General features: G+C 36.0%; 1 protein-coding gene across 2 annotated transcripts in view; it reads right to left on the reverse strand.

Moving 5' to 3' along the window:
• The window catches only part of HSD17B4 (hydroxysteroid (17-beta) dehydrogenase 4), a 72,281-nt gene that overhangs the window by 22,302 nt on the left and 37,908 nt on the right, over nucleotides 1-12,071 (reverse strand). For both annotated transcript variants that reach the window (XM_014953449.1, XM_014953448.1), the window contains 2 exons: nucleotides 10,865-10,968; nucleotides 7,655-7,720 (listed from right to left, as the gene is read on the reverse strand). In XM_014953449.1, coding sequence (XP_014808935.1) covers nucleotides 7,655-7,720; nucleotides 10,865-10,968 — 170 coding nt within the window. The remainder of the gene's footprint in view (nucleotides 1-7,654; nucleotides 7,721-10,864; nucleotides 10,969-12,071) is intronic.

Below are 12,071 nucleotides of genomic sequence, written 5' to 3' on the forward strand. Positions count from 1 at the left end.
CCACAAAAAAAGACATTTCCGAAACCTTTGTGAAAAAAAAAAAAAAAAAAAAAAAAAAAGAAAAAGTGATGCATCCTTGGAGGATGACAAGAGTCAACTGATGTGAGGCATTAGATTGAAGTCTTTCATAATATGGTTAGATTGTTCTCCAATTAATAACACAAACTGTCAAGTCACATTTCCTAACAATTTAGGAGTTCTGCCAGACCACAAAAGAAAAGGCGATATCCAACCTGTCTGTGCCAATTTTTCAGTCTTGCCTGCAGACTGCAATAAAGGTCAGTGGTAAAGCTAACAAAAAGGAAGCCAACTATCCACATATTTTCCCTTCTAACTGGAGAGTAAAAGAGCTCTGCCCAAGAGCTTCTCTGACCAAGTATATGGGTATATAAGTATACACGTACGTATCTGTGCACATGTATGTAGATATACTTTACCTAACAGCTATTGAAGTAAAAGCAAGCAGTTAAGCAATCTCATGAAAAAAAAAGTCCCAAATCTCATCTACATATTTCAATGAGCTCGATTTACATTAAGAATAATGAATGTTTCCAGTTAAACTGGCAGTGCTGATGCTTCAAGGGCTTAAATTTAGCACAGTACTTAGGTAATTTACTGGCCTGAAAATTAAGCAGCTACTCTTTGAGTATGTGAGATTCCCATTTGCCATTTCTCCATTTTTAATTAATTATCTCTGTAAGGGTAAGGAGAGATATTAGGAAAGAGCAATTGGTAGAAACCAACACAAAGAAAGATAAAAATGTTTATTTGTTTCTCCAGATAACCAACTACTTTTCTTAAAGTAGGCATATGTGGAAAATAAACAAAATAGGCAGTTCATAGTTGCTCATAATAATTTCCAATGCCTAAATATATATTGTGAAAATCTGGATCACTCTCTATTTTTTAACAAAACTGTAATTAAGAAATACAAGTATATAGTTTCCTGGACTACCTTAGGTTTGCAATTATATGTTCTTAGTGGTTTGGACTATCCAAACACTACCTTATTCCCTACATACCTTTGACTCCCTCAAGAATAAGAATTACTAAAATATTCCATCAAAACACCATCATATACACAGCTATAAACAGGAATAGGTATAATAGGTATTAAACGGCACTAAATATTCTGTTCTTCCTCACCCCACATTATTCATGTCTTTACTGTTTATCCCTACCACATATTTTTCAAATTTAAAACCAACTTGTATATTCTGGCACAGAACTTTAGCTGTTTTTCAGTAGCATGGCAAATGTACAAGAAGCCTTTCCTTTAACAATGCCCCTCTTAGTCAGAAAGAACAAAGCACTCTTGGTAATGAAGTGTAAACAAAATGACTACCAGGCTTGTACTTTTTCTTCTTTTATCATCTTACCACACAAAATTCTAGTATAATCCAAGCCCTCAACTATTTTTCAAAATTGCAAGGATTGGAAAATTACATTCTGATCTTCCCAACAGGAATAAACATGTGGGGTGAGGGTGGTCCATAAATCTTGAAATCAGCATCGTAACATGTAACAAACTTTTAAAGTAATTACTATTATGAATGCTCACTCACTATACAATTTCAAGGGTTCCGAGAGTATCATCTCTGCATATTGAAATCTCTAGACAAATTAAGAAAACATTATCAAATCCTTGCAATGGCTTCACATCCCTTGGTTTTGCTTGTATCATCCTCTGTTATTAAGCAGTTTTTTTCTGGTATGCTCTCCATATCTGCGAACCTACTGCAGCACTTCAGTTTCTCTATCATGAAACAAATTATTTATGCTACAAACAGAAAAAAAATCACCTCAGGCTCTCAGGAGGCTCTATTGTGGTATTGTCTGAAGTTAATTTAAATTTACATGTTTTCAGGCAAAGGTCTACTGCAATCTTTACAGAGCAGGACATAAAAATCCCCTTTGTCCTCCAATCATATTTTCCCCATCCATGCACATGTTTTCATCATCTTCTCTCCCACATGATTCATTGCACTTATTTTCAAAATGACCTTAACTCAAAACATTCACCTTCCTATAACTTTTTCCTTCTAATATGTTTAAAATAAGCATAAAATCTCCCCAAGGAAACAAATGTTAGTCAGAAATAACCAACTTCTTTCTTTTTCCACATAATGTTAATGATTACTTATTCTACCTACACATAAGTTCTCTGAAAACACAAATATTTACATATGTTTAAAATGAAAACACAAACGAAATCTGTGTAGAATAAAACATGACTTTCCACACGTAAGTATCCACATCCCAATTACACAGAAGCTTGTAAGGGTCTTACCACATCATCCTCAAAGTAAAGCACTGACTCATAGTACTGAACCTGTTGACAACAGGCAGAGAACATTTTCCAGCAGGTTTTAGTTTAATAATTCATTAGGCTGTTAAATTTTTACCATGCACCTCTTTCCAAGATGTCTTTTTAATAAGTTTTTATTGCGAAGTCCACTCTTCTACAACAAACTAGATCTGTGCATAACTGTCTTCACAACTGTTTCCAGTTACATTAAGAACTGCAGTTTTAGCTGAACTTGACACTGTGAAAAACTAGACTCGGGTAGCTAGAGGACAGCAGTATGAGCATGAGGACTGCAGGGCTGAGAATGACTCAGGAAGGGAAGGACAATCCTGCAGTCTTAGTCACAGCATGCTGATGACACTACGTGAAACACAGCAGGTGCCAAGTACTTCCTCCTCTTCCAGAGAAAACGGAAAATAACTGTATTTTAAAAAAACCCAAAACACTAAAAAGCAGCAAGTTCTTCATACCCTGTGAGTCAATGCTTGATCTATACCTGGAACAGAAGGCTTTACATAGTTGCATATTTTAAATCCTATGAGATTAGTCTAGGTGTGAATTCATGGACTGAATGAGTAAAGAACCATTATATTCCCTAAACTGACTTTTTTAATGCTGCTCACTGTATTGCATTCTCAAAAATCACCACTGGATGCTGTAAACCACTCCTTTAAACACTCTCTGTACAATTAAAATGCCTCAAACATTTATAAACATCATTCCTTTACAGACTGGAATCTATAAGACAGCAGAAGAGGTCGTAATTGTCAGCAGCACAAACAAATTCCAGCTCTCCAATTGAACATTTGAAGGCCTAATTCTTCAAACCGTGTCACATTTTTGAAGTACACTGTACAAGTGCAGAACAGAGATCCTGTGAATTTCAGTTTCAGTCTGTGATGCTCTGACACCCTCCTGCTAGTCTGACTCCCAGACTTCATCTTCTAAATTCCATCATCTCATTGTCTCCCGTCAGCCACTGATTAAAGAGCACCACCCATGTTCGAGTACTTTGGGATATCTGGGTAACAGCTGCCCACAGACCGTAAGAATTTTATGGACAAAGCAAAGAAAATCCATTGTTGAAGAACTGCAGCTCCAACCAGTCACTGACCATGAGATTATGTTCCTCTCATTACTCCTTCTCAGAACACAACTTCTTTCAACAAGTAACACAGGAAAACTGACTTCTTATGCTATTTAGCTCATACCTAGCTCTCTTTGCCTGTGAAAGAGTTCTTGAAGGAGAGGGAACAAACACACCATTTATGCCTACATGACTGAAATCTGTATCACAAAGCACTGCATACAAAGGGAATTATGACTCCAAACAAAGCAAGCTTTATTTGGAAGTTTTATCTTTTTAAAAACTCTGCAACATTTAAAAAATTATAGTAATTTTCCAAATGAAAGCAACTTAAAAACGACAGGATATTGAAATGTTGTTCCTCCAACAGACTAGTATCAGTCTCAGTTTCATCAGCTCTAATAAGGAATTTAAAAACTCTTGAAAGAAGGACGGCCAATATTCCTGACCATGGAAACCACAGAGCAGAAGAATCATGTGTTTGAGATATCCAAGTTGAGTGGAAAAGTAGCTCTGCAGAAACTCACATGTGATAGCTCACATGCTACTGCTTTGTAGAGACTTGTAGTGGGGCACAGCTGGATGCACACAGCTGGTTCTGAAGCATGGCAGGCTGAGACTCCATGTTTTTCAGAATCTATCTTTTCTACCCCTTTGTCTTATCTGTTTTTCCATATCAATGTAAGTAACAAATATGCAGAGTCAGAATTTACAGCAGGAGAATGCTTTATATGATACTGTTGGAAGCAAAGAGAATTTTTCAACTGGCAACCACTTAAAATTATTAGACATTTTACTGAAATGAGCTGGCATTAACAAAACTTGGAAGATCTGCAAACTCCACGTTACAGCTTTATTTTTTCCATATAGAAAAAAGGACAGGTAGCTCTCAGAATAAAGTCAGAGAAAACACAGAGAAAACACAGAACAATCAACTGGAAATGACTTCTGGAAAGATTCCATTTTATGGGCTGCTGTTATACTGTTTATTTATTGTCTCTACATTGTGTATTCTGAATATTAATTCTGATATTTGAAGATAGAGAACAGTTTATCTCTTGGGAGGCAACCTGCACAGTATCAGAATGCTGTGAGTTTTTCCACAATCAAACAAAAGGACCCCACACAGAATGCCTGCAACAAACTGAAGACTCCATATTTGTTTCCCTCCCCAAAAGTGACCTGCACCACTTGGACATCATCCACTTTGAACACTCAATGCAGCTAATTTTGTGTATCATTAGAAATGAATTCCCCCAAAAGGGGAAAGGAGTGAAAAGAAAACTCTACCGAGACAAAACTCTCCAAGATACAGGTCATTTACTGCTTATGATTCTTAATTGCATTAGGAACCATTCAGCAAAATCTATTTGATTGATTAATTTAAGGCCCTTGTTAGAAAACGGGCAGGACAACAGTATCTGGGTGATACCGAAGCTCTGTAACTACATTAAACATTCCCTACAGAATTGAAATTGAATGATTCATTTCTTGCTAAACGGCCAATAGTCAAACACGCTCTAGACTTCTTGATCTTCTGTCAAAAGGTCTATTTTATTCAAAAGATTTATGGCAGTATATCTAGTAAAGCATAGCTCAAGCTACAAAGAGAGAACAAGCAAGAAAAATACCACAACACATGCACATCTCTACAGGGCAAGATGGAAAAAATGTCCCCTAGTTCTTTGCAGAAATATTCATGACCACACAGAAGAAATATTTTATGTCCTTCTTCAGCAGGATGCAAATCTTAAGCCTTAAAGCTTTTTAGAAGGTCAGATACTTCTAAGTTTTTTTTAACCGGTTATTTTTCATCTTTAAGCAGCTTACACCATGGTACTGCAACTCATCATAAGCACTGGTTGGTGTTTAAAGAACTTCTCAGGAATGGGAACAGATTTGAGAGGGATAAACATTTATTATGCTACTTGCTATTAGTCTTTCCTACCACTTAGTAGTTTGTTCTGTCAATGGTCATTTTTCAAGCAACTGCAGGTGGCTGTATCCTCCATTCTGCTGAACACACGGTGAAGGGCAAAAATGGTTATTAGCCCTCTGTTCCCAGTACCCTCTTCACTAAGCAGCAATTCCTCCTGTCTGAGAACTTTTAAAAAACATTCTTCCTCTTGGAAAAAAACTTAACCCAGTGTAGTTGACTTAGAACTGAATATAACTTTCAAGATAACCACAGCCATTGACTTCAGTGATAGATAGGAGTCATCACTGTAAACATTTTTAAAACATGCACAATAGTCTACTTATCACGCTACATGATCACGCTGTTGAAAAGATAAGCGGGAAAAATGTTAATTATGAAAAGGAGCTTAGCCACACAATTGTGGTAACACAAAAACTGAGTGGTGAATGTCACAGCCGTCATTGGAAATTAATACAGTTCAAGTTAACTCAAATGCCATCTGCAAACTGACTCCTTCAGTCTGTCTCATCCTCTATACTATCTCAATAGCTGAATGGCAACAGTCATTTCTGCTAACACCTTTTTCATTTAAACACTAAAAAAAAATATTCAGAAACTTTGGTGCAATTTGTGTGCCAGCTTCCATTTTCAAAAAGGATTTTAGACAGTTATGTGTCATTCAACAGACACATAAATGTAAAATCTTGATAACATTTCCCCAAGCTGTCCTTCACACAAAAGTCTGTATTCCTGCCCATGAAGTTCCCAAGTTCTACGCATTCCACTTCCATAACACAAGCATCATCACTTAAGTGCAGATGCTACTGAGTAATTTGGAAGATAAGCCTTCTTATAAATTCTCTAAGTCTGCTATCTGTGGCTCCTGCAAGATCTAATTGGACAGGAATTCTCTTTCTAAATCTACCTGTCAGAGTAAACCTTAAAATAAATCAAGTGTGGTGGCTACTCTGTGTCACCTGCTTTATTTCCAAAAATCAATTTTGTAGTAGCAAAGTTTCCCAACTTCTGCTTTATAGGGTCACTACATCATCTTTTATCTCATGAATTTAGCATTTTATCCACAGTAACAATTCCTGAGATGAGGATTTAAGGCTTGGAAACAAAGACTACCATTATGATCAAGGGGATCATTAATGTCATCTGAAAATTGATGGACCTGGAATCAATTCTGATATAATCACACAGAGGGGAACTTGGATTCAAACACTCAAAGTAAATACTTTTAACTACTAGGGTTGCTATATCTTATCTAATGAAGTGACAGCTGCTAGAGAGTACCTTCCTCTACATTTAACCACCCCCCAGGAAGAAAATACTCTCTCACCATTCCTTGCTCCTTGCTCACCTTGCCAACTTTGGAAGAAGGCTATTCGGAAGAATTAGACACCTGTACCTCCTAGACTGATGCTGTGAATTTTAGGATGCAGCAAGTACCTCAGTGACAGAAAGAGAAATGATGATCTAAGTGCTTTCCTGGTTTAAGTGGGTAGCTCTAACTTTGATTTCAAGCACATGAATCAACTGGATGAGACTTAAGTGTAGTTACTCCATATATAATCAGAGACTAAGCAGACATCACAGCTACCACAGTTCAGCTGATGCTCAACATTTATATTGCATCTCCAATAGCAATATACCATAAGTCCCCTGCCATGTCTAAGCTGCTTTTGAAAATACTACTCAGTGTCTTGATACTTGTAGCTCCAGACTTTCCTGTCTTAGTTGTCTGATACCTGCATGTGTTGACCTTCAGAGGAGGATATATTCATTTACTCAGGTTTTTGCTTATGGAAAGTATATGCCATTAACAAATGGGACTGTGGACACACGGAAACATACCTGGACAGAAACTGACAGCATTTTAGGTTTTCCTGCCTGCTACTACTACTACAGAAATGTAACTTCTTCAAAACTTTAAGCACTTTTTTTTTTGGGTCATGATGGATTTTCTTGAATCATTTGTTGTAAATTTCACTAATTTTCAGCCTTTTTTTTTTTTAAATTACAACAGAATACAAATGTTTATTTCTTCCTCCTATGTAGAATTTAATAATAAACAATCATTAAAATCCATCAACCTTATGAAAATAATATTTTAGATAGTACATTAAACACATTGTAATAACATAACCTAGCACTAATTTTAGCTTCATGTTATACATTGGTACATACGCACACATATATGCATATACACACATAAATATATATATATAAAGACCTGAGTTATATCAGAAAATTTGAACTATTAGCAAACATCATATATGACTCCTTTTTCAAAAAAATGCAAACATTTCCACACCTAGAGCATATAAAACTTTACCTGATCAGCTGTTGTGACATCAGAAATTACAGCATCAGGGGGTCTCTTCGGTGGATTCCCTGGTACCTAAAGCGAAAGTAGTAGTATTAATATTCCACTGCTAAAATCTTTTATCCATACCCATGCCAGAATACGTCAGGTATGTATAAAAATAAACTGCATTTATGAAGCTGTTAAGGTTACTCCCACCCTTTCTACATACACAGACAAATATATACATATACAGAAAAAAGATATTTAGGCCAGAAAAAAAATCTCTTATTTAGGTTGGCTTTACAAAGATAGCAATCCGGAGGCATCAGATCTGTCTAACAGTTACATGCTATAGCTGATCAGTATGACTACATTTCTTTCAAACTATCCAAAAAAGGCTCAAGCAAGAATTATTCACTCAGAATAAAATAGTTGTCTCAGAATATTATGAAGCTTTCAAAATAATTCTTTGAAAAGCACAATGGAGTACAAAATTATTTACTACCTCACTCATGGACTACGTAACTTTTTTCTTTTGTTTTTATGTGCTGCATACTAACCCCTAAATTCTTGTAAAAAGCTGTTCCTTGTGCAATCTGCTGCTTCATTGTTCAGTTTTTAAGATTTAAACTTTACCAACAGGCTAATAAAGAACATCCTAGATCATGATAAACACAAAAACCATAACCAATTCAAAACTATTGAAGTTTAAAACTATTGAAGTTCAAAACTATTTAAAATTAAAGCAGCAGTCCTTGTGATAGAAGAAAACAAAATGTAGACTAGTTAATACAACACAGTGACAGCATATTAAACAACAGCCTCTGCATGCAAGAGGTCAGTTTGAAACAATAAATTTTCCTACTTCGTCTTTGCAAGCTTTCCCAATTAGGAAGACTTCCATAACCCTCTGTGCCAAAAAAGAAATCCCAAGCTGATCAAGTGTATTTTATAATGCGTCTTTTTGTCACTTTACACTTCATTGTATCTGCAAACTAAGAACAAATTTCCATGTTGAGGTCTATGATGAGCAACACATTGTGAGTTGGGGTTTTCTTGTCCTCGTGGCAGAGGGGTTTCCTTCATTATTCATATGTTGGCTAGTTTTAACAGCTTAATGGCTTGGTATGTCAGGTTGGGTTTCTTTAAACCAACTGGAAATAGATTGGCAAACCATTCTTGTTTCAAGAGCATGTTTGGTAGTGTCACTGTTGTCAAGCTGATTGATGTGTAGGTCCACTGTGGTTCTTTGAAGTGACAAAAACAGGAGTGACGTTATCAAGACTTCCACACAAGAGGTGGTTTTGCTCTGCTGGTTTTAGATGTGAAATTACACAGCACTCGGTTTCTTTTGATTTATCTTTTCTTTGGTAAAGAGCTTACGCAAACTAAGATTTAGTAGAATTACTACAGGTGGGAGTCAAGTTGCTTCCTTTCATGTTAGAGCTTACACAAGTTTCTCTTTCTTTGGGCTTTTTTTGGTTTGTTTTGAAAACCAAAGAATCAGAGGGGAAAAAAGATTTAAGTTTACATCCAAAAATCCCAAAGAACATTACTTACAGTATTACAGGTGTACAAAACTTGGGTGTTTCATTATAAATTTTCCAAAATGCTGAGCTTAAAGTGGCCTCTATTCAATTGACTGCTTATTACTCTAGTGCCTCAAGGCTCTAGTTCACTATAACAATATTCAGTCATAGCTGGCACTACCCTTAAACATAGTATCAAAGACGAAAATAGTTACACGTCAGGTACCTGAATAGTCATTTCATGCGTTTGGACATACACAATGTATGTTCATGTGATATTGTTTGTCATTTGCTCCCTCCCTCCCACAATGCAGGAGTTCCACTCCACCAGAAGTGAGAAACTATAAAGCTACTTCTCACTTTTCCTCTTTATGCTTTCCAAACCTCTTTTACGCAGACACATGGATTTATAAAGAGCTACACCTAGAGATCTCTTCTAGAAACTGCAAGTTCAAACCCAACACCACATATTTGAGAACTTCTCAGTTCTTTTACTAAGCTAGTCTTTTTACTAGAGCAACATCTTTCAACATTAACCTATCATACCTATTAGCACAAATTTAACACATAAAAACAAGTTGCTAAACTAAACATGAACATTCTCTGTACACATACACACAAAATTATCACTAGGTAACAATTTATTTTTACATATAAATAGCTCTCCCAGCCCCTTAAACAGAAGGAAAGAAAATTCTCTGAGGTGGAGCAGCACAACATGCTGTAATGCTAAACTGATGACAGACAGATCGTGTATTCCCAACTGGAGACGTAAGCACTGAGGCAGAAATTGAAACGTGATCATGACAGCAGAGCTGAGACAGGATTAAAGGACAGCTCTGTAGCAGGCCCCCAAAGTATCTAAAAATCTCGACTTCTTTGTCACTCTCCTTGTTGCCGATGCTTGAACAAGAGCGGCCAAAAAATCCACTCTTAAAGCTACATGTAAGACAGGTAGCACTCCCCAAAGCTACTTGAGAAAACCAATACTTACAAAGAAAAGCCACTTCTCTGTTCTTGTTCTGATCTAAGAGGAATCTACATTTTTCGCAGATCAAAAGTAGATTCAGAAAATAAAACCTTCTCCAAGCTATTTTTTAACAAGAAATTATGAAGTTGAATTTTAAAGAATTTAGCAAAGTCCAAAGTACAATGTGTACCAGATTTTACCACTTCTACGGAATTAATTGGGTGAGATTACAGCCTGCTACACTGTCAAATTCAACAGACCCTCTTCTAAAATGCCTAATACAAATCCTCTAGAGACACATTCTCTCTACATCACCATGCATTTTATATGAATTTCAATTTCATTTTAACTTCAGACATCGTTTTCTAATTCCAAGTCCACAGAATTTAGATTCTAAATATTTTCCAGATAATTTCCTATTCTCTTTTCCATTACGATATTCCATATCTGTAATTTCAAGTATCTGAATGTAGAAATATCTCATCAGCTGCATGTTTAGCAATTCACTTTTCTCCCTAATTGTCAAAACAAAACCATTGATTTCCCAGGCCCTGAACCTTTTCACTCAGGCTTCTCATGAGCAGAATTATTAAAATTCCATTTGAGTTTGTAGGACCGCGCTGCTCAAATGCTAGTTTATCCTTCCTTGTTGACACAGCAAATAGTTGTCTTGCAGTGCTGAGAGAAGTTTTTATGTTGTTTTTTTTTTTTTTTAAATATGAATACATGTGCATTTACCTTGGCCTTTTCTGATGTTCGTTTTCCCCCAAATCCTCCAGCTCCAACGAAAAACAAAGAGAACTGATTATAACACACTAGCTCCTTTCCACAATAGGTATTCACTGAAAGACAACAAAACAGGAAGGTCATATGTTGTCTTCAATCTCCTTTTTCATATAGCTAGAATGTGTTCTTAGCAACAGAAAAGTTCAGCTTTAAACATGAGAAAGCTCATTTTAACAACTAAAGGCACAATGGTCAAACTTTCAGATTGCCCAGTTGCAAGCCACTTCCTGACTAGTGAAGACTAATGATCTGTTTCAAGTAACGTTATCATAAATTTTATCTATATGAAAGCATTAAAATTAAAAAAGAGTTATCGAAATGCTGATGACATTCAAGGTGCTAAAAATATTTGACAACGGAGTGATGAAATTAGTATTTATTTCACCATCTCAAACTGCATTAGCCATTTATTTAAATATGATAGAGTTGTGCCATAAAATAAGACGTATTAGAAGCTATTAAGAATTCTTAGTGTGTAAAGCACCTTACCATCTCATAGAAAAAGTAGTACTAGTAGCTTGTATGAAAAGAGCTCCAAAGCAAGCTTTAGTTTAAGGTGACCTGTTCCTTCTTTTGAAGAAGTTGAACTTCTTACACTGAATTGAGATTCAGCTTTGTATTTCCAGTTCATGCCTATTCTACTCTCTTACACCTCAGACTGAAATTTACAGTGTTTGTAATAATGTTCATTTCCAGTTCTGGAAGAAATTTAAAAGCACTAAGACTCTGTTCACAAAAAGAACTTCTGTGTGTTGCAGAAACAGGCTTAATGTTAGCTGAGTATGGAAGCAAAACACAGATAAAAGGAACAAAGTGACAGTAAAGACGTTTTTACAATTTTATCTGTACACTGAAGAAATAAAAGTTTAATTGTTTTTAGAGATTCGCTGCCTATTAACCTACTCTTGCAGTCTAATTTCCCAAGGGATTTCGGAATATCCACACCTAAAAACATCAAAATTCTGATAGCAACAACTGAGCAAACTCCAGAGATGTTCTTATCCTTTAACTTGGATACAAGAGATGGAAATGGGGTTTGGCTTTGTTTTGTTTGGAAGAGAATAATGTAGACATGAAAAAAGAACTGGTGACATGCTCTTAAAGATGGCTGCTTTGGAGATGAGTCTACACAACGTACACATACGACTAATCTTTGCAA

The sequence above is a fragment of the Calidris pugnax genome, unplaced genomic scaffold (genome assembly GCF_001431845.1).
Source record: "Calidris pugnax isolate Ruff unplaced genomic scaffold, ASM143184v1 scaffold209, whole genome shotgun sequence".
In the NCBI taxonomy this organism is placed as follows: Eukaryota; Metazoa; Chordata; class Aves; order Charadriiformes; family Scolopacidae; genus Calidris; species Calidris pugnax.